A 23,741-nucleotide genomic window follows, 5' to 3' on the forward strand; every position below is an offset into this window, starting at 1 on the left:
CTTACTTTCAGCATTTGGGATTTATGACCATAATTCCATTTGCTGAGACAAGTATTCTAGGGGAACTGACTTTTTTTTTTTTACGTAAACGATTCATTGTATTTCCACTAGATGGCAGGCAAATATAATTTTTGCTGGTCAGAGAACACCATTGTGTGAACGCTATGTGACAGAAGCTCCTCTAGTTGTAGAAGCTGTTCAAACCTTTGACTTGTTGTGATCTGTCATGTGTTAAAAGACTCAGCCTATTACATAAATAAATGTAAATATTCTTTAAAAAGTTGATTCCCAAAATAGAAAATGAAAGGGGGCTGGGATGGTCTGATTTCCTGTCTGATTTTCTTGTTTTGTCTTCGCTTTAAAATTAAACTAATTTTCTTAATATACTATGGTTTTGGGACTGTAACTTTTACCATGGTTGATAAAAGTGCATTTCAGGTCAGACTGTGATGAAGCACATTTACTTGCCATGAACAATTTTTAGGAAGTTTAGAGCCTTGTAAAAACATGTATTTAATTAGATAGTTATACCTCGCTTTTCATTCTAGTGGAATCCAAAGTGGCTTACAGCAGCGTTCTCTCCTCCTCCATTTTATCCTCACAACAACCCTGGGAGGTAGGATAGGCTGAGAGTGTGACTGGCCCAGGGTCACCCAGTGAGCTTCCATGACAGAGCAGAGCCTCCCAGATCCCACCCTGACACTGTAACCATACTGTGGTTCTAAGCATATGCTGTGGGCCTAAACAAAGCACACTTGGAATGACATTCTTTAAAGGCAACAGGACATTTAACTCAACTTCTGGACATTAAACTCAACATTTGTGCAAGAGGCTTTGGTTCTTCCAGATGATTTCCCAGTGGGTAGGCATTAGTTTTTTTATGATGGCTGTATTGAACGTTTTAAAGAATAATATTGATGTTTTTCGTTTTGAGTCCCAGTTATCTGAAAGAAAGGTAGGTTTATAAATGTTTTAAGTAAATAAACGTCGGGTCTAGGTGTGCTTGGGTTCAACTCATGCACGCACCAAATTGGAAATCCTGTATATGTGCTTTCCATGTTGCACAGTACAGTCCACAGCTGTGCAGTGTGTATTCCAACGAACCTAGAAGGGAGTGCAGAAATACTGATTTGTAAGTTTGTGACCTGGACCTTAAACAGTTATATGAGGCATTGGATATGAGACATGAATAGTGAGTATGTTTTTGTTGAACTTTCCATAGTCTGATTCCCGTTTGAGAGTGGTACAGGCAACTTCTAGTCTTGTTTTGTTATTTTAAGGCAGTATTCAGGCTAAAAGTGTGGGACTTGCACTTTAATTGTTATCCATGGCCACCTGAGTGTGTTTTGCTGCTACCGTTTTGTGCCATTTGTTTTCACAAAAGTTTTGTTCACTGTGTGACTTGCAGTCTTTTGCTGAGGAAAGAGCCTGTAAGAGAGAATTCAACGAACCTTGATTTTTTTTATACTATTTGCACATAGCTTGAGAAAAAACTGATGACAGTTTCTGATATAAAGTACAAGAGGGAAGATTGTGCTCCAGCTTGTTTCTGTTTTGTGACTTTCTTCCATTACCACTTTCCCTGGTGGTTCATTTCTTTCCCCCTATCTGTGGTCACTGAACAGTTCCTGAAATCTTAAACGGGCAAAACACTCATGGGAAAAGGATGTAATAGTTATGAAGCAAACAAAAGTTGGTTCTTTCAGAGCCAGATGTAATTTTCACTGTACTGCAAAATTAACCTTAATTTCCTTATTCATTAAATTTGTTAACAATCCTTCTCAGCACTGGGCCACATTCAAACTTCTTACAGTGGAGTGAAGTACCTTCTCTCTTTCAGATTGGTGTATGGCTGTGTGGCTCCAGGGTATTTGCAATATTATATTGTGGAGCTGGAGCATTCCTCCATCTAATTTTCTTTTTTCTTTTTTTAATGCAAATTTCTGATTAAGAAATCTCGTTGTGTGTGTGTTAAGTAAGTGCCGTCAAGTCGCTTCCGACTCATGGCGACCCTATGAATGAAAGTCCTCCAAAATGTCCTATCTTTGACAGCCTTGCTCAGATCTTTCAAATTGAAGGCTGTGGCTTCTCGTTAGTGAAATCTCGTTAGTGGTTTAAAAAATCTTTGTTGGTGAAGGCACCTGCATTTGGATGTCATGACTAATTGGAATTTAGTTGAATTTGACTTCTGTGCTCAGTCTTAGTGCACTGTGTGAGAGACAGTGAAGAGGCACAAAGAAACTGGGGTTTGTTTGTGATGTCTGCAGTGAGCTGTAGTCTCTAATGTATGGTAACTTCTCTTGCCGGACTTTGACCAACAAACTTACTAGCAAGTATATCGGTGGGGGGATATTAGAAGGGGGGGGATTTCATGTAATTACTCTGTTGATTGTAAGTAGTTTGGCCACAATCCAAAATGCGTCCAAAGTTAATCACAAATCGAGTAACAATAAATAAATATGCAGCATTTATGTACATAGACGGAGGATTTTTTTTTCTCCATCAAGAAATTTATTTAATAATCTTCAGGAAGACTTTCTTAACAAGCTAGCGTAATTGGATAATGGGGGAGGGAGGGAAATGAAGTTAAAGAGATTTATTTAAATGATAATATGGTCCTGATGCCTGCAAAGTACACTCATCTCTTAAGCACTTCTTCCCCTGCAGTGTCACAGCAGAGTAGTGATAGAATCGATGATACCTTTTTCCCCCCTGCCTGTCAGCAGGCGCGGAAGAGACCTACGTGACCTCAGCTGCTTGCTAGGCCATGGTTACGGAGGTTTCAATAGCCCTATAGAAAAGTCCAGCGTGACCCATTGCTGACACAGACAAATGCTCGGGTGCGCGAGCACACTGTACCCGGCTTCACTCTCTAGCGTAGTGTAAGCATGGTGGGATGCCGGCATTGTTAGAGAAGATTAAACCTATTTCTCAGCCCAAGGTGACGGTATTTTTCAGATGCAGAGTGGTATACCACTTGATGAAGAGCCAAGGTACTGTATGCTGTTTCTCTCTCCTATTTAGCATCATGAAAGACAACTTGAATAATATGTTGTTTCTAGTTTACTGGCACTCCACAGGCATGTTGTTGGCTAGGTCATTTCTTGGACCAATTAAAAGAGAACAATACTGGGTATAATTAGAGAAATTGTTTGCTCCCTTGCAAACATCTTAGGGTCCTGTCTCACATCATATTTGGGAAGTGATAGCCAGGGGAGTATGATTTCTTCTAGTGCTTGGGTGATGTGAACTGCCCTGAGTGCATAGAAGTCTCTGGTACAGCTCTGCCCTATACTAGTGTTGGCCCACTTTCCAGGTGAGGTCACGTTACCTGAATTATGCACAAATGTAATATGAGCAGAGATGCAGAGACCTTCGGAGTTACTGAAAAACTCGTCATGTGTCAGTTCTGTGTATTCTAAAGCTCCATTGACAAACAAAAAGAGCTACATGAATGATTTGGAGCTAAAAATTATTAGAAGGTGAAGCTAACAAAAATTGCGTTAGAGCAAAGAGCCAAATGTTTTTAAAGCACCAAAGATTACGAATTAGTGGTATAGACTGAAGCTCTAGATTCTCAACAATAGAGGATATCAAAAAGGTGTTTGTTTGTCCAGAAGGTCTAACTAGATAATTCCATATTATTCTGAATTTGCATTATATATAGGGATTAAACATTTTGCTCCTGCTCCAACTGATGAGCGGTCCATGGCCTGCAGGATGCGGTGCTGTTGCATTCTGCTGTTTTTCCACCCAAAACGTGTATATCTTAAGGGCAAGAAGTTTCTGTGGGGACAGTCTTTCACATAGTTTCTAACAGATTGGAAGCATTTCATCCTCTGTATTAAATCTTGCTGAAGAAAATATATGTATTATGGGGCTTAACTGTTTAATGGGGCACAGGGCTTGAGTAATAAGAGTAGTGATGGACATCCGCTGAACAAGATACCATGAAAATTCTTTACTTAAAGACATAACGATGCTTTGACGTATAAATGATTCTTTAATTCTGAGAGACAAGGAGCACTCTGTGGTCGTAATTTACGTAGGGTGGCTGTGATGTGCATGTAAGTTACGTGAGGTATATAAATTACTATTCATTTGCATGGCGCCGCTTACTTTTTCCTTTAAACTTCAGGAGGATCCTCTCTGCATCATGAAGAATCGTATTGCTTAGGGGTTACACTGTTTTGTTTGCATACATAGTCTTCTAATTTAGAATCCAGGAAAAGGAGCAGGCAAATTTGAACCGGTATTTCAGGTCTCATTTTTGGTTTAGTTTCTTCTGCATAGAGAGGCAGGAAGCACATTCAAAAACATTTAGGGTCTTAAAAGCTATATAAAATTCTAAAAATTTAAACATTTTGAAAGCACATTCATAAAATTGGGAGGGGCTGTTAAGGTACCAGAGGAGAGGGGCATGAAACAACATAGATACCCATATTTTAAAGAATAAGCACTTTGTTCACTACTGTCAGCTTATTCCTAATTATGAAAGCTCCTTTCTTTGTTTCAGGTCCATAATTTTATAATGCAATGCTTCAATATCCAGTTAACAAAACAAAATTATGATGGAACAATGGATTAATGAAAACGAGAATTTTGAAGCCTTTAACAATTTTTTACAACTTTCTACTAATTCTTTTGTTTATGGTCTGTGGTCTAAACTGATACCTGTTTTTAGTTCACAGCAAAGGTACATCTGCAAATCTTCTTTATGCATAGCTAGCAACTCTTTTAGTGGCAAAGCTTTAGCTAACAGTTTAGCTAACTGGAGGGGAGTGAAAATAACTTCTTCAGACAAATTGGGGGAAGCACAACTTGTTAAGAATTCTTTTTAATGAATATAAAATAAATTTAATTAGTAGGCTGGCAGCAACTAAAGTAATCCACAAGAAGTCATTCACAGGAAGTGAAAAGCTGCTTATTATTTAAAAGAAGAGTTGGTTTTTAAATGCCGACTTAAGGAAGAATCAAACTGGCTTGCAATCACCTTCCCTTTCCCTCCCCATAACAGACACCCTGTGAGGTAGGTAGGGCTGACAGAGCTCTAAGAGAGCAGTTTCTAGCCCAAGGTCACCCAGCTGGCTTCATGTGTAGGAGTGGGGAAACCAACCTGGTCCACCAGATTAGCATCCCCCACTCATGTGGAGGAGTGGGGAATCAAACCCGGTTCTCTAGATTAGATTCCACCACTCTTAACCACTACACCACCAATGATTAAAAAGCAATCTTATATGTTCTCATTTGGTTAAACATGATTGTCAGATAAGGTTATAAAGTAAGCACAATACTACTAAAAATAGAATCCAAAAAAATTCCCTTGCCATGTAATACAGGAAGAAGGCTATAGTTCTGCGCATAGGTAATTGTGCACAGAATTGCAGCTGACAGAAATAGCCTTTGGCACCAGAAGGTAGGGCATTTAAAGTGCAGTAAGAAAATATAAAGTATGATTCGCTGACAGGAATGTGTGGACGTTGCTGTGATCAGGAAGAGGGAGATAATTATGATCAACAATTCATAAACGTTATGTGGTCTGAATAGGATTGTCAACTTCAGGTTGGGAAATGTTGGGAGGTGGAGCCTGAGGACAGTAGGGTTCGGAGAGGGGAGAGGAATGTTGGTGGAGCATAAGGCCACAGAGTCCACCCTCCAGGGCAGTCATTTTCTCCAGGGGAACTGATCTCTGTCATCTGGAGGCCAGTTGTCATTCAGGGAGATCTCCAGGCCCCCCCTGGAGGTTGGCAATCTTATGTCTAAAGTTTACTTTTGTTACTAGAAACATAAGTTTGGGGATAGGTTTTGCTGTTCATTGTGGAAATGGATTGCATCATCCTCTCTGCCTGAAGAATTTGTACTGAGCATAAATGAAACTACAGAAATCAATAATTTACTTTGAGTATTCTTGAGCCAGTTGTTTTTATAACCCTTTGCTTTGGCAGGTAAATAAGGGAAAACCTTATGTGTATACTGCAGATTAGCTTCCTTAATTTCCTGAAAGACAAAAAGTTTGCTGTAACTATCTAGGTAGCTTTTAATAATACAGATCTGATTCTAAATAAATGGCAAGCATAGGCTTTCTCTAATGTTGCTACTGCACCATACCAAAGTCCAGTAAATCTGGGGAACCTGGGATAGCTAAGGCCTGCACATATAGAGTTCAGCTTGCAAAGGAGAAAGCAGATGGTGGAATAACATTGCAAGCAAACAGGATAATGGTATTGTGCAAACATCTTTCTAGCTGCATAACATCTGGTTGAGCTTCCGTCTCCTTCCTGTCTGCAGGTTTTAAAAGTCTGGGTGTGGCCAAGGGTTCAAGCCAAAGGAAAAGAGCCAGAAGCTCGTAGTCTGGGGCCTGTAACAGTACCCTAAATCAGTATTCACCCAGGATGTTAGGTTTACCTTTTTGTTAAATACGCAAGCAGGTCTGCTCTGTCAATTAAGCAAAGGCAAATAGCCCTTCTCCAAGTATTTATCATAGGCCTTCTAATCCAGAAAGTACTGTTTGCCTGCAAATCATTTTTACTAATATTGCAAATCAGTGGGTTCTAGATCAAATCAAGCCTGAACTCTCCCTAGAAGCTAGGATAACTACACTGGGGCTGTTGTACTTTGGTCACATTATGAGAAGACAAGACTCACTGAAAAAGACCAGTCATGCTAGGAAAAGTTGAAGGCAGCAGGAAAGGAGGAAGACCCAACATAAGATGGAATGACCGAATCAAGCAGGCCACTGCCCTCAGTTTGCAAGACCTAAGCAAGGCTTTTAACGATAGGACATTTTGGAGATCATTAATTCATAGGGTCATTGTAAGTTTGATGGCACTTAACACAGTTTTGCATGGTGTGTTCTTTTCACACAGTACTTCAGAAGGCTAGATCTCAGCATTTGACCTTAATTCTCATATCAGTTACTAGAGTTCATAGAATTGCACCCTATAACATGCCCCATAATTCTTAGCAACAGAGACAAGTTTTTGATATGAAAAAGGGCTTCTTGAATGCAGAAAGCTGGAAAGTTAACCATGCTAAAGGAAGACATTTTTCTGTGTACAAACATAACAGGGCAGGGTCTCTCTTATGAAAAAAGAGGTAACTTCAATTGTCTGTTTCAGAAAGCTCTACATTTCAACTCCAATAAGATTTATTCCTTTTGCAACAACCAGAACCATAGATTTCTTCCTTTATCACATTCCAAAGCAGTTTATCATCTGACTGTTTGAATTATGGGTGCCCAAAGGAATTAAAAATAGTTGCCTTACATAGAGACCATAATTGTCTCCTGGACAGCTTATTTTTAACAGTCTAAAACATAGAAACTTCCTACCTTTGTCTCTTAATAAATACTTTCCCCCCTCATTCTAACGTATGTTAGGGTCTTCATGAAACAGATATAACATACATAAACAATTTAGAGTAATTCTCTCATATGCATACATTAGCAGCTTACACAGGTATGTGGAATTCATTAATTTTCATTGGAGAGAAAATAATAGCTTTTAAGCAAAACATAAATTTGAATCCAAATAAATTAGGATAAACTTCTCCAGCAAGTAAAGAAGGAAGAGGCGGGGGCAGGAAACAACAATTAATTATTTATATGAGAGAGTGAATTTGTGCATGTGGTGAGAAGCAGAGTTATTTAGGGATTCTTTACAATTAATAATTAACCTGTTGCTTCTTCAAAAAGGCAAGTTATATACATTGCTTGGTGATAAAAATTACTGAGTACTATATGTGTTGTTGGGGAACATGGCTTATGCAGGAGGGAGGTTTGTGGGAATGAATATTGTAGCAAGGATTGTAGTGCACTCTACATGGGTCTGTTCTTGGAGTCATCTTGGAGACACCAGTTGGTACAAAATGCCACAGCTGTAACAGATTGGTAGAAGCGCTTCTTTCATATAAAATCCATCACATGTTTTTAAGCCGTATGAGGAAAGGCTGAGGGAGTTGGGAACATTTAGTGTGGTGAAGAGGTTGAGGGGGGACATGATTGCTCTTTAAGTATTTGAAGGGCTGTCACTTAGAGGAGGGCAGGGAGCTGTTCCTGTTGGCAGCAGAGGATAGGACTCGCAATAATGGGTTTAAATTGTCGGCGGAAAGGTACCAGCTGGATATTAGGGAAATTTGTTTTACAGTAAGAGTTGTTCAACAGTGGAATCGTCTACCTAGGGAGGTAGTAAGCTCCCCCTCACTGGCAGTCTTTAAGCAGAGGCTGGGCAAACACTTGTCAGGGATGCTCTAGGCTGATTCTGCATTAAGCAGGGGGTTGGACTAGATGGCCTGAATGGCCCCTTCCAACTGTGTGATTCTATTTATAGCATATATAGGTGTAAAAAGAAATAACTTGGTTTCTAAGCCTTGTTTCCATTTGCAACCTTCTTTGTTCATTGTGGAGGCAGATATCTACTGCCCAATGCATTCCCCTGGCACTAGGTGTTTTTATCCAAGATGCTAGTCTTGGATAATTGGAAGCCCCTAGTGTGAAATAGGCTCTGTGTCATTTCTCCACTGATGTGCAGAACAAACAAAAGCAAGCTTGAGGAACAAAGCCTATATGTTTGGGACTTTTGTGGCCAGGGTATCAGGAAGAGCATCCCAAGATGTCAGCTATACCTCCTCCTTTACGTGGTTATGCCCACATCAAGGGAATAGTAATCTGTACACTGGTTTATTTTCAGAACACCCAGAACTACTTTTTTTGGCTTTAGGAGTGTTGTGTTGTAAATGACCATGTGTAATCAAACGGTCCCAAAGACAAATGAATATGAACATAAATACAAGAAATAAATCTATGTAAAGGATCTGGATGGCCAGTGGACTGTTCTTTTCCTAGTTTAATTTGTTTAACAAAATGTTTAGAACTTTTTTCATACTTATGCAAAATATGAATAAAGCATATGGCACCCTTGACTGTTGGGCAGGGGGTGTGGCTCAGTGGAAAAGCCTCTGCTTTGCATTTAGAAAGTCCCAGGTTCAATCCTCAACATCTCCAGTTCAGGATCAGGTAATAGGTGATGTGAAAGACTTCAGTCTGAGACCCTGGAGCGTCGCTGCCAGTCTGAGCAGACAGTATTGACCTTGATGGACCAGGGGTAAAGCAGTGTCATGTGTCTACAATATAAAAATCCAAGTGAATCCTTTGACCATAGCTTCAATTGATTGAAAATCTCTCACTCACAACAATTGTATTTAAAATATTAACATTCGATTGTGTTTCCACAGCAAAAAAAAGAATGGAGACGAACAACAGTCAGATCCAGAGGCCTCTTTCGGTAACCACTACCGAATTGTTAGCCCAACATTTCGGTATAGTATGGACTACAAGAAAGTTGGTAAATGCATTATTATAAACAACAAGAATTTTGAAGCCTATACAGGTATGTTTTTTTTTCTTTTATAATATAATTCTGGGTTCTGGACCTTTATAGTGGATTTTTTTTTTAATTGCATGGACAAGGAATTCTTTAAATAGTGAAATGACCTTTCCCAGAATGTTATCATCTGCATTAGCTCAGAAGTGGTATGTAGACACAACTTTTGCCTGGCATGATCCCTACGCCAGCATAAGTGCCACTTGCACTGGCTAAGTGGGCATGGACACTGGCACGGGCGCTTACGGCGGTGTAGGGGAGCTGTCCAGTGCAAGGCTTGGGCATTGATGCTGCCTTGCTGGCATCATTTTTCCAGCACAAGGCTTCGCGCCAGCATCGATGGGGGCATTCCCAGGGCGTTCCTGTGGGCGGAGCTGACATCAGTCAGCTCCCTAACCCCTTTCACCCCAGGAAAGCCCCTTTTTGCTCTCGTGGAGTTATGCCTGCAAAAAGGCAGGCGTAGCCCCGTGAAACTCTATGGAGGCGTTTCACAGGGCTTGGGGGAATTTTATTTTCTTTTAGCTCCTGCACTGCAGCAAGCTGCTCTGGAGGCGGCACAGTTACACCATCCCCAAGCACAGCGTAAGTATCCCCCCCACACTTAGGATTGAGCCATGTTTGTTTGTTTCAGCAAACCATACAGAATAAAATAAAACCCCATTACCCTCTCCCTCCGGAAAACCTCTGCAACTTAAATCCAAACCAAAGCCATGGCATATAAAAATAGCTTACACTGCCTTCTGCATCTATAGGCTACACACACATACACATATATCACCTCCGTAGGGAGCTGCTCCACAGGGTGGGAGTCGCAGCTGAAAAAGACTGGGCTCTGGACAATGACAAATGGACAACTTTAAGTAGAGGCGAGTGGCCAAACAGAAGTGGCAAATACCGTCATTGACACACAGGGACATATGAAGAGAATCCTTTTGATTTGTGGGTCACAGGCCTTGAAGGGATTTAAAGGCTATAACCATTACCTTGACTTAGAACTATATGTCATCTGAACTTTTTGGAGAAAAAAGTAGAAAAATGTAAGAAAATGTGGTTGTGATAAGGAATGCATATGTGCCATCAAGTCAGAACTTCAGAGGAATCGATCAAACACCATCTTGCTATCATTAAAGCCAGTGTTGTTTGAGCTTACCTAAATTTTTCCAAGCAACCGTCAGCAGTCTGAATTTTACAACTATTTTCTCTCTTGAATGAGTTGGTCCTCTACAAATCTGCAAAAAACGATTGTACTTTTCTGCTGCAAGCTGTGATCATCTTCATTTCTTATTAGGCATGGGTAGACGAAATGGCACCGATAAAGATGCTGGCGATTTGCAAAAATGCTTTCGAAATATAGGATTTGATGTTGTTGTCCATAATGATCAAAACTGTGAAGAAATGGAGGAATTGCTTAAACAAGGTAACAATGAAAGTTCATTATGTTAGACTTCCCAATGTGGAAACAATGTGTTCTTGTTGGTTTAGGTAAGAAGGCATATAATCACCTTCTTTTTGTTGTCATTTAGGAAACTGAATGAGAGTCTAGTACATAATTTATCCATGCTTTGTAGAATCCCTTTGAACAGACTTGCCAATTACGGCATTGTAAAAAGAAACCGAATGGCGTTTAACAGGAATTGTGTTTGATTTATAGCTGCACTTGAAAACCACAGCGATGCTGCTTGTTTTGCCTGCATATTTTTAAGCCATGGAGAGGAGGGTCTCATCTATGGCACAGATGGATCTATGCCAATCAAGAAATTGACTTCAATTTTTAGAGGAGACAAGTGCCTAACCCTTGTTGGAAAACCTAAGCTATTTTTCATTCAGGTAAGGCATTCAGTCCTAACTATAATCATTGGATAGGAACAGTTTTGCATTGAGTAAGAACAGTAAGCTGAAATCTCAAAGATTGAAAACACCATTCTTCCAAGTAGTTTGAAAGGCATTGGTCACTCTTTGGAGGTTGACTCCTCCCATCTGTCAAAGAGGCAAGACAAGCTTCTTAATCATGTATTCGTGGGAAAGATGTCCCCACACCTGCATTAGCAATAAGGGACCAACTTTGCATGAGTTCTAGAAAGCTCAACTTTGTGTATCAGTAGTGTGAGCCTGCTTTCTTTGTTCTTTCTTTTACCTCTGTTTATGTTATGATTTCAGGCATGTCGAGGTTCTGAATTCGATGATGGTATACAGACAGACTCAGGTCCTTCAAATGACAATCTGGAAACGGATGCCAATCCCAGTTACAGGATTCCAGTTGAAGCAGATTTTTTGTTTGCATATTCCACTGTGCCAGGTATGGTTGGGGAAAGTGACGGCCTTTGGCATTCACATAAGCTAAATTTAAAATGTCAAAATGACTATGATTAAGCTTAAAAATGGATAATGTAAATAAAAAGTTAATATATTGTTGTAGAGAAATATTTGTTTCCCTACAACATTTACATTGCATTTTAAGCCAGACTTGATAGGAAAAAAACGTATTAGACTTTTATCCTTCTGAAATAATACAAGTTTTAAACTCATCTTTTATTTTTATTCTCCTCCTTTTCTACTTTACTGAAGTGGGTAAAGTATAAAAATTCCAAAGTGCAATAAAAATAATGTTTATATATATACATATATATACATATACATTTATTTACATGTTAAAGCGAGGGGGAGCGAAGCTTCTGGGGAGGTGGCATGATGCCTACGCCAGCATAAGTGCCACTTGCACTGGCTAAGTGGGCATGGACACTGGCACGGGCGCTTACGGCGGTGTAGGGGCGCTGTCCAGTGCAAGGCTTGGGCATTGATGCTGCCTTGCTGGCATCATTTTTCCAGCACAAGGCTTCGCGCCAGCATCGATGGGGGCATTCCCAGGGCGTTCCTGTGGGCGGAGCTGACATCAGTCAGCTCCCTAACCCCTTTCACCCCAGGAAAGCCCCTTTTTGCTCTCGTGGAGTTATGCCTGCAAAAAGGCAGGCGTAGCCCCGTGAAACTCTATGGAGGCGTTTCACGGGGCTTGGGGGAATTTTATTTTCTTTTAGCTCCTGCACTGCAGCAAGCTGCTCTGGAGGTGGCACAGTTACACCATCCCCAAGCACAGTGTAAGTGTCCCCCCCCCCTTAGGATTGGGCCATGTTTGTTTGTTTCAGCAAACCATACAGAATAAAATAAAACCCCATTACCCTCTCCCTCCGGAAAACCTCTGCAACTTAAATCCAAACCAAAGCCAAGGCATATAAAAATAGCTTACAGTGCCTTCTGCATCTATAGGCTACACACACATACACATATATGACCTCCGTAGGAAGCTGCTCCACAGGGTGGGAGTCGCAGCTGAAAAAGACTGGGCTCTGGACAATGACAAATGGACAACTTTAAGTAGAGGCGAGTGGCCAAACAGAAGTGGCAAATACCGTCATTGACACACAGGGACATATGAAGAGAATCCTTCTGATTTGTGGGTCACAGGCCTTGAAGGGATTTAAAGGCTATAACCATTACCTTAACTTAGAACTATATGTCATCTGAACTTTTTGGAGAAAGAAGTAGAAAAGAAATGTAAGAAAATGTGGTTGTGATAAGGAATGCATATGTGCCATCAAGTCACAGCCGACTTATGGCGATCCCAGCAAGGGGCTTTCAAGGCAAGTGAGAAAGCAGAGGTGATTTGCCATCGCTTTCCTCTGCAGAGTCTTCCTTGGTTGTCTCCCTTCCAAGTTCCGACCCTGCTTAGTTTCCGAGATCTGATGGGATCGGGCTATACTATTCTGCCTTCCCTTCCAAGGATTGCATATCCAGCTATTGTTTCCTTTGTTTGAAGTCTCCACCAGAAACCACCATGTTCTTGAAGATGCAGAATGTATTTTGAATAGGTGACTTGCTTTTTCAGGAATGCAAGTGCCTGTGAGGAAAACCTCCAGCAATAGGCTGTGTTCTCTTCTTCACTTTGCTCACCCAATACCATCATAACTTGTAAATACATGTTGAAGTTTGTGACCTTTACGAGGCAAAGAGTTGCTTCTGTCTCCCACCATTCCTGTCAAAAACAGGATGCTTTGTTTTGCTGTTCTAATTTATGTTGTTTTCTTATTCTAATTTATAGGTTATTTTTCCTGGAGAAATCCAGGGAAAGGCTCCTGGTTTGTGCAGTCTCTTTGCTCAGTACTGAGCAAGCATGCGAAACAGCTGGAGATCCTCCAGATTCTCACCATGGTTAACTACAAGGTAGCTACAAGCTATGAATCGCAGTCTGATGACCCTCGCTTCAGTGAGAAGAAACAAGTTCCTTGTGTGGTCTCCATGCTAACTAAAGAACTTTATTTCTGAAATCACATCTCAAGCACCAGTTATCAGTAGCGGTTCCCAAAAATCAACTCAAGCTCTGGAACCAACCAGATGTCATTTTTTCAAAATATGCAATGCAATGATTACCTCAGTTGATAGATTTGATACTTTCCTATATGCAATTAATGTGTGCATGTGGGTGTATATTGATCAGTGCTTCAGTTCTTTGTTTATATGGATGCTAAAAAAAATACTTCTAATATCTCTCTTGATTCACTACGTCCGGGGTCTTTTGTCTACATCATGGAAATATTTTGATGTTTCTATATTAACTACTTTTACTTTGTTTCTAGTACAACGTGGAAAACACCATGTTTATTTCACAAATGTAGAACCTGCAATGGGAAAAAGGGAGGGTGTGAATGATACAGAACTATGACCAAGGTGCAGTGGAAGGTGATTTTTAAGTTTTCAGTTACTGAGCAGTGAACTTTATATCACTGAAGTTTACATATCAGAGGATATTGCCATTTAACATATCTTAGTTGGTCCAAATCTGGACCTTACCCATCTGATGTAGCTTTTTAGCCATTTATTGTTAGAATCCTGTTTAAATCTCTTTCTGCTTTCCTTAGTCTTGGACAAACTGGCCTTAGAAAACCTAGGAACTACTTAAACCGTTTGTTTATTTTTATCCAATATTGAAAAGAAGATTAGTTTTATTTTGAGATCACTGAACAATTAGTGCAACATTCAATCTGTTTAGTACTGCAACAAGTTGATCGCAAAAATCCATTGTAATGCGTAGCTCAGTAGTTGTAAAGCTGTAGTAAAGTGTAGACTGTTAGTTTATTCAAACTATATAGTTTACTACAGCTGTAGTAAAGCTGTAATGTGTAGACTGTTAGTTTATTCAAAGTACAGTGGTTTCACAAAGCAATAAATAAGTCTGTAGCAAAATTTAAAAAGTGTTTGACGCTAATGTCTTAAATTATTTACGGCTGCTGAGGAATCATGCTTGTTTGGTTCCAGTACTCAGGATAGTTACCTCTTTCTCCACTTGCCAATATTAGAATGCCTATTCACAGTTTGCACATTCTCTTAAAGGCAAAAAGAACCACACCTTAATCTTGTATTTCACAAGCCTCATATGCTAAAATATTGTTTTCCGGTGACAACAGTTGGCTCTTGTTTTAAAACCAGTGCTATGTAACTACTGAATTTTGGTTATTATAAGAAAGCTGTATATACATCCAATGCTGCATACTGGATGCAAATACTTGCATTCTTCACATGTACTTAACAATGTTATTGTTTTCATTATTACTTGTCATCTCTTATTTGGTATTGTTGGGATGATGTCTACCTGACATAAATTTGGCCCACAAACTATAGCATCATCCCAGAAAGCAAATCACTAGCCCTAAGACTCTTTTTTGACATTGTCTACATTACTGTCGTTTCAGTTTCAAAAATAAAATTCAAATGTAATTAGGGAAAGATTCCTTCTGTTTTTTACCTCAAGAAGACAATTTTTCAGTCACTGCAAGATAGAATCCCAGTGAAGGGCCAGGGTCTGAATGCATTATGGATTCCATAATGGAATGCAAGGCTACAATGACATCAGCAGGACGGAGCAAAATGTAGCTGTGGGATTTCATATGGTGGTGACTACAGAATTCACCATGAAGTGCAAAAAACTTCGTTCTCTGGATCTACACTGACATGATTTGTATCTTCACAGAACAGTAAATTTTGAACACTAGAAATAACAATATTTTCAGTTATTTAAAGAATTATTTTTTGCATTTACCCTGCAATCCTGGGGGGGGGGGGGGGTGTTGAAGCTGCATAATAGCCAGAGAGCGACATGGCAGTGCAGCGTTAGGACAACTGTACAGCTTCCCCTCTGCCATTTTGCTGAGACCACCCCTTCACACTGCAGCAGAGCTGGCGTAGCCTCGCTGACATCAAAAGGTGAGTTTCCCAAATTTCTAATTTTGATATGGTGTATTTATTCATTTTTGCAGTTGGGAAGCCTCATAGGAGGCGGCGTGTCTGCGCCACTCCCGGCCGCTGCATTTCTACCCCCCCTTTTCAGGAATGGGCTGCCGGAATTGTTGAATGCTTCAGACTTCACTTGTCTGCCAGTTATGTGCAGACTTGGTAAGGGATTGTTCACAGGATTTCAAAGCATGGTTCTTAGCTTTATAAAATAAAATGAGAAATTTTGCCAAGTATCTTGAAACAGTGAGATTGATCAAGTGCTCATGTGTGATGATGGTAAATTAAAATTTCCTTTGTTTTTCATGATAAAGTATCAGGGTTTTTTGAGACAGCTATATATTTGGCAAAGATACAACCTATCTGTATTTTTAAAGATATTTTTCTATTATTATTGTAAGGCAATATGGAATATCAACTTTTTCTTAAAAACTTGTTAATGAATTCTTTAGGGAAACAAATAACGAAAGGAATAAAAGTAATTTCTTAACATCTTGTTTAATGTTTGTCTTTGGGTGACATCTGTACATTTAAGTGCTCAACCACTGAGCTTATGGGTGGTTTTATATTCAGTTTCAGCCTTTTAAAGCCTAAGAGCCACTTAAATCCCAAATTGCAATAGGGGTCCAATTTTACCTTTTTTTTTAACCACGTGCACATTTTCTCATTTTTGTTGCTGTTTTAGCCAGATGAAAAGGAGGCTAGTGCTTCTGTGTTTTTGATACAATTCCTTCTTCTATGCACTGTCCAAGATAAAGGAATGCCAGCTTTTTTTGCATCTTCTCATTTTTCTCTGGCTACTTGTTCTACATCAGCTCCATGATCTTTGTTCCATGAGTTTGTCTAATACCTTCCTAAAGTCCATGTCTATCACCACAACATTAAACAGCTGCTGGGAGGGGGAGATTTGGGTTGAGATGATTGTACTGGAGTAAAATAATCCTCCCTTTCCAACTTGTAAGGAAAACACATGTACAATATTTATTTACTTTTATTTCATCCCAGGACCCAAGTTGGGTAACAACTATATCAAAACAATTTGATAAAACAAAGATTAAAGCAACAGAAAAGAGCAAGAGTCCAGTAGCACCCTAAAGACTAACCAAATTTCTGTCAGGGTATAAGCTTTCATGAGCCACTCTTGCTCTTTTCTACTGGTGTTGACAGACTAATACGACTGCCCATCATGATTAAAACAACAAATATTGAATATTAAAAAATCAGTCTAGAAACCCTTTATGCCTCCACCATCAGGGTATCCCCCCTTTGCTCAGAGTGCCCTGAAAGCTCTAGAGAATACTAGCCTTGATGGGAAAAAGCTCAGGCCTGGACTGTTATTGAGTACGCCTTAGGCAAGGGGGAAGGTAGTAACAGTTGGACCTTGCAGGAAAGGACAAAGTTGCCACATTGGAATATACAGGGAGGGGCAGTACTTCAAGTATGTGGGCGCCCTGGGTCGTGAAGGGCTTTAAAGATTAGTACCAACCCTTTGAATTGGACCCGGAAACTAACTGGCAGCCACTGAAGGGACCTCGGGAGTAATATGGTCGCATCAGCTAACTTCAGATCTCAAACAAGCTGCTGCATTTTGCAACGGTTTCCAAATCCTCTTCCAGGGCAGCCTCATGTAAAGCTTGAACAGTAGTATAACCTCATGGTTACTGAAGCATGTATCAGCATGGGCAGATCAGACACCTGCAAAAGTAGCTGGACAAAAAACTTTTTTTGCTGCTATGGGCACACATGCACGCCACTCTTTCGACAACCATCAGAAATGTTAATGTCATTTTGGGTTTGTCATTATAGTTTTATGAACATTAAAAAAAAACTTTGTTCCATTTAGCTATCGCGGCTAATAACCAATGATAGACTTATTTTCCATTAGTTTGTCTAATACCTTCCTAAAGTCCATGTCTATCACCACAAGTTGTGGCAGCAAACCCATTGTGTGTTTCTTGTCTAATTTGCCAATCAATTTAATCAGGCAACTCTGAGTTGTTATGAAGTGTGTATATGAAATACCTCTCTATCTGGACCATATATATAAAAGTAAAGGTAATCACAGAGAAAGCACTCCATCCTCCCACCTTGCTCATTTTATTATACTTTTCTGGATCTTTTCCAACTCTGAAATCCTTTTTGAGTTAGGGTAACTAAAACTAGACAATATTCCAAATACAAGGTAATACCACGTGGGACTGTTTTGTACAGTAACTGAATTTGTTATCCCAAGACTCCAACAAATTGGTCCATTTTGTAAAAGAATTTGGCCTTGACTGAAGACATAAAACCCATTCAGGACTTTATGATCTGCTGTGTTTATTGTAGGGGGGGCAAGCATGCTTCTTGATTGTATGTTAATTGTACTGAGTAGGGATGAGGGCAATTAGGAAACCAGCTTGACAGTAGAGGGGGAAAGCAGCTACATGTTCATTTTGGTGAAGACACTGGAGGTATGATGTAAATAATCTGTTCAACATATTTGGTATATTAACAGCCTGAAATGCCCCCTGTAATTTCTGCCCATGGAGCATGACTTTTCTGCCTCTCACAGCAGCCTGAAATCCTTGTAGCCACAGAAACGCTACTCGGATCCAAGCTGATGAGAGGCAAAGCCCAATTTATACGTGACACTAACCACAGGTAAAGTACCCAATTAAGTGTTCTATGTATTCCCATAATAACACATGCTGGCCCATATATGTATAAAGTTTACATAACATGCTAACTCTGTACATTAATTTTTTAAAACTTTTTATTTTTATATAATAGGGTACAGAAAGAAGAAAGGGGGGAGGAAAAAATAAAAAAGAGAAATAAGATATATCCAATATGTGTCAATGTCTGAGCTTTTGGATAATTTACAGTCTCATCACTTCGTCAGTTGATCTAGGCAATTGAAACATTTAAACAATTCTCTAAATTTTTCTAAATAATTTCTAATTTAACAATCTTAGTGATTATTCTCTAGAGAGTGTTTCAAGCATGTGAGTAATAATCATATAAAGGTTGCCATTTTATCTTAAATTCATCCGTTGAATTCATGGCCAGACTCTGTACGTTAATTATGCAAGTCGTGGTAAGTGTACTAAAACATGACAAGGTGCACAAGATTTTATATGGGCAACCCCTTTACCTGTGAACTTCATTGCACATAGATTGTGACTAAATTAGATCCTCTTCATTTGCTGGTTTCCTCCTTCATTGTCTGGTAATAGGGATTTTTCTTAAATGTCAGATTTTAGTTTTGGTCCCACCATTATATCTGTCAGTAGCTAGAGGTACAAGACCTACCAGTGTTGATGTCACAGAAATTACTGGACACCATAAAGCAACTCACCACACTAGCAGCATTGAATGAAACAAAGGTATATTCTCCTAATTTAGTAAACCTTTCAGAGCCATTCACAATCCTCAGCCCAAACATTTTAAAGAATAAATTATCAGTTCGACTGATACTTTGGCCTTTAGGAGATCTCTGAGTAGGATCTGTGATCTTCAGCAGACCCTTCCTAACTCAATTTAGAACTGTAATTAATTAATCATCCTATCCTATCCTGGTGTTAAAGTTGCCAGCTAAAATCAAACGGGCTGGTGGAAATTTGGCACACTGATCAAGTACATCTTGTTCTATCATATCATCCCAAGTCCTTCTTATACCTGCATTGGAGATAGCAAGAAGCATATAAATATTAATCACTTTCTGTGTCTCAACTGAAACAGCACTAACATAGATAGTGGGTCAATCTATAGTAGAAGGGACATAAGTATATCCAGTGCTAGAAAAACCAAGTAATTGAAAACTAACTTCACCATTAAGAAAGTGTTGCAAATATATCTGAGGCTAGAAAAACCGTTAAGGCCTGTGGAAGCAATTCTAAGTAGATCTACACAGAAATAAGTTCCATGTTATTCAATGGGACTTACTCCATGGAAAACGTCCCTAGGATTTCAGCCTATATCATCTGATGACCATGTTTCTTGCAATAATGTATCAAAACAATATAAGTAATTCACAAAACCATTGTTAGCATGAAAATGTACTGGTGAGGCCCCTGTGAATGAACTGGGCTGTTACTGTTTCTTCTGCTCTGATTTCTTGGACTACAAAAGATTGAAGCGCCCCATGGCGCAGAGTGGTAAGCTGCAGTACGGCACTCAAAGCTCTGCTCACGACCTGAGTTTGATCCTGACAGAAGTTGGCTTTGAGAGAGACACCTGTTCGCCTATGGCAAAGTAATATAGAGCTTACATTGGATACTAGCTTAAAATAGGTAGTAAAACATGGTAACAGGTGTTATAAGCTAAACATCAGGAATCTACAGATAGGAGAGTTTTGTTCAACCTTATCTAAAACCATTCCAGAGATAGAAAGAGCCCATCTATGAAGATAAAGGACCTGATCACCCTTCCCTGAACCCCCAGAGAAAGCAGGTTTGCTTTCATTAAGAAAAGAAAATGAAGTCCATTGTCTGAATGCAGGACATTTTTTGCAGAAGTTCCCAAAACCTCATAGTTTAAGGATCAAAAGAAAGTGGTGGTAATACAAAGTCTGGAGAGGCTTGCTGGTTTATCAACTAGGCAGGAACACCTTGTTCCAGATATAGCTGATCACTGATTCCTGAACCAAGGAGAACTCTGCAAAGTCCCAGCATATCCCAAGACCCAACACTGGGAAAATAAGGCATGAGGACGTCCACCCATATCTAAAGAAACAAAGAGGGGAGGACAGAGAGGGTGAAGAAGTCTGACAGAAAATAGGGAAGTAAAATCTTGATAGCAGTGTCACAAGGCCTCCAAAAATATCCCAAATGTTCCAGGAACTGGTAGGGAGATTTTATATCCATCATAGCTTAGAGCAGGGGTCCTCAAACTTTTTAAGCAGGGGGCTAGTTCACTGTCCCTCAAACACTGTTGGGGGCCGGACTATAGTTTGAAAAAAATATGAACAAATTCCTATTCACACTGCACATATTTTATTTGTAGTGCACAAAAAATAAGAGAAACAATGTAATATTTAAAATGAAGAATCATTTTAATCAACATAAACTTATAATATTTCAATGGGAAGTATGGGCCTGCTTTTGGATAATGAGATGGTCAATATCCGGTTCCATATTTGTCACTGCTAGTCATAGCAAGTGATACAAGTCCATTCTAACTAATAGCCATGAATACCCCTCTCCTCCATGAATATGTCCACTCCCCTCTTAAAGCCCTCCAAGCTGGCAGCCATCATCACATCCTGGGGCAGGGAGTTCCACCACATCCTGGCACAGAAAGGAGTTCCTTCAGATGCCTCCCATGGCATGGCATGGCATGGGACAAGCAGGAAGCGGGCACACAGGCTGCCCTCTAAGGTTCGCATCTGAAGATGGGTGTGAACTCAGACCAAGGGGAGGGGGTGAATTCCACCTCAGGATTCTGGGCAAGTCGGTCTCCCCCTGCAACTTCAGCTCCCTTTTCAGAAACCATATAACCAACCCTGCAAGGCAGTTGTGAAGGCACGCCAGGAAGCATCGTCAAAACACAGTCCGCATGCATGCGCACGAACACAACTCTCCCTCCCTCTCCTCAAAGATCCGAATGCTCCAGCCCACCCCACCTCCTCGCAAAACCGCTCCCTAGGCACGTTGAGGGCTGGAAACGGGAGTCTGAAAAGTGTTTTTCCCCCCCCCAACAGGCCGAGAGGGGGAAAGCTCCGCAGGGCGAGGCCTTTCCTCACCTGAAAAGTGTTTTCCCCCCGGGGGGGGCACTCGGCGGGCTTCGCGGGGCTCGGCAAGGACGAAGGCCTTGGGGGAGGTGCACTCCTGGCGCCGGAGCCGGCCGGCCAGCAGTCACTAAAGTCCACCCTGCCGCTGGGGCCCGGCGTCCGGGCCATTGGGCAGAGCAGGTCGCGCTTGCTGGGGAAGGTGTGCAGGCAGGTGGCGGCAGCAGCAGCTCCCTTGCTGCAGGTGCGGCCATGCGCAGGAGCCCCGAGCCCAAGCGTGGCAGCTCCTGGCCCTGCCGCAGGCGGAAGCTGAAGCTCTTGTGCAGCGCACCCCAGCCCGCCCGGCCCTCTGCCGCCGTGCTCGCCCACGCCCAGCAGCAGCCGCCGCTGCTGGCATGCCCCAACCTAGCGCCGCAGCACCTGGCAAGCGCCCGCCTGCATCCCGCCCACCGGGAGTGGCGGCCCAGCAGCCCCGGGGCGGCACAGAGCAGGGGGGCGGCTGGACCTGCATCCTCGCGGCTTGTCTCTCTTCCCTCTTCCCTCCCGTGTGTAGGGAGCTGGGAGGAAGTGACCGGTGGTCACTTCCTCCCAGCATTACCTTGCGGCTGCACTCTTTTAAAGGGGCCGGGTTCAGGACCCTGACGGGCCGGATCCGGCCTGCGGGCCGTAGTTTGAGGACCCCTGGCTTAGAGAATATAGGTAAGTAAGAGGTCTCCAACTGAGACAGAAGATGGGGAAATCATCAGATCCTCGACTAGATCTTTATAGAAAAGTTTGTGGTTAGTTTGGAAAGTCCAGAGGCCATCAGAAATAATGTTTTGCTAAAATCAGGACACTTGACCACAAGAGGACATACGGTCAATCATAAGACTAACTGCAAATAACTCAACAGGGCATACAACAAGAAATTGCAGAAATCAGCAATAAGGTATCCATATAAGGGATGAGGGAAGTGAAAAGCTGAGTTTACAGAATGATGTCAACTTAAATGATGACCATGTATGGATGTAGGACGGCCGGGGAAGACTGTAGCTCTGGATTCTTCAGCCAACGAGAAACCAGAGAGGGTTGGCGCTTCAGGCATTTGCAGGGCTATAAAACAGAGGGACTGACTCTAGTATTTGAGCGCTTGGTACATTTGCTTGTACCAAACAACTCCCATTTAATTGATCAAATAAATGCTTCAACAGAAATCTCTCTTGGTCTGGTCTTCTCTATCCTCAGGTGATTAATGTAAAAGAGGGTAAGAGTGTTGTGAAGTCTCTGACAGCTTCAGGTAGCCAGTTCAAGGTTGATGCGGCCTTTTATCCTTCCGACGTCAGTAAAATGAGTACCCAGCTTAGGGTTGCCAGCTCCGAGCTGGGAAATACCTGGAGATTTTGGGGGCGGAGCCTGAGGAGGACAGGGTTTGGGGAGGGGAGGGACTTCAATGCCATAGAGTCCAATTGCCAAAACAGCCATTTTCTCCAGGTGAACTGATCAGTTGTAATAGCAGGAGATCTCCAGCCACCACCTAGAGGTTTGCAACCCTAACCCAGCTTGCTGGGGGTAAAGTGTAAATGACCGGGGAAGGCAATGGCAAACTACCCCTTAAACATAGTCTGCCTAGTAAACGTTGTGGTGAGATGTCACTCTATGGGATTTGAGCCTGGGTTTCCAAGTGGGGATTTGAGTCTGGGTTTCCCAGGTCCTAATCTGACACCTTAACCCCTAAACCACCTTGGCTCTCCACTGCAGTTTCTAGCTACCTTTAAATGACCATGAACCAATGACCATTCTTATTCCTCTAACAATTGACCCACTAAATTAAATAATGACAAAGGAGACTTAGGGGGAGAAACCCCTATTTTTCCTGGAATATTTACTTTGGAAAGTCCCGATTTAGAAAGGGAAGCAGGGTTTTTTTGTTATTTTGTATAGGAACTGTAAGGAGAAAACGAAACAAGGAAATTAAACTGTGTTTTCAAACCTGGGAGCATTCTGTGTGTTTATTTATCAGGACTTGTCCAATGTGTGTTAGCATACTACTATCGATGGGGTTTCCCCTTTCAAACATCTTTCTGGTACAAAATTGCAGCTCGGGTATTTCCTTATGACTCATTGTACAGGCTGTGTGTTAGCAGGCGGTTATAAGCCACTTGCTTCACAATTAACATTGAACTGGGAACAATTCAGTGCTCAAGAAATGCATCATGGTTGGAGGTTGTTGATCTTCGACATGGCAAACACGGTGTGCCTGTAAGTATTTTTACAGACTTTGTTTGGGCACTGTTTGTTAGACTTGACGTTTATTGGAGTCTTGTGTCTTCCTGCTGCTTTTATCAACATTTTAACTGAAGTGGCTGTTGTTGCATGGTTGAAATGCTAAACTG

At 41.1% G+C, this 23,741-nt stretch overlaps 1 protein-coding gene across 1 annotated transcript; it reads left to right on the plus strand.

Moving 5' to 3' along the window:
• The first annotated feature begins 2,883 nt into the window (after window positions 1-2,883).
• On the plus strand, window positions 2,884-13,781 carry CASP7 (caspase 7). Its single transcript, XM_056849860.1, has 6 exons — window positions 2,884-2,993; window positions 9,232-9,386; window positions 10,669-10,797; window positions 11,032-11,207; window positions 11,538-11,676; window positions 13,474-13,781. Exons 1-6 carry the CDS (start codon window positions 2,959-2,961, stop codon window positions 13,695-13,697), a joined length of 858 nt encoding a protein of 285 aa, XP_056705838.1. The 5' UTR covers window positions 2,884-2,958; the 3' UTR covers window positions 13,698-13,781.
• Window positions 13,782-23,741: the final 9,960 nt, after the last annotated feature.

Source organism: Euleptes europaea, chromosome 5 (assembly GCF_029931775.1).
Source record: "Euleptes europaea isolate rEulEur1 chromosome 5, rEulEur1.hap1, whole genome shotgun sequence".
Classification (NCBI taxonomy): domain Eukaryota; kingdom Metazoa; phylum Chordata; class Lepidosauria; order Squamata; family Sphaerodactylidae; genus Euleptes; species Euleptes europaea.

Excerpts from the sequence above, each read along its gene's own strand:
- CASP7 (XM_056849860.1), top strand. The coding sequence starts at position 2,959 with ATGCAGAGTGGTATACCACTTGATGAAGAGCCAAG. Across the intron at positions 2,994-9,231 it reads CCACTTGATGAAGAGCCAAG|CAAAAAAAAGAATGGAGACG; the intron begins GTACTGTATGCT and ends GTGTTTCCACAG. Across the intron at positions 9,387-10,668 it reads GAATTTTGAAGCCTATACAG|GCATGGGTAGACGAAATGGC; the intron begins GTATGTTTTTTT and ends ATTTCTTATTAG.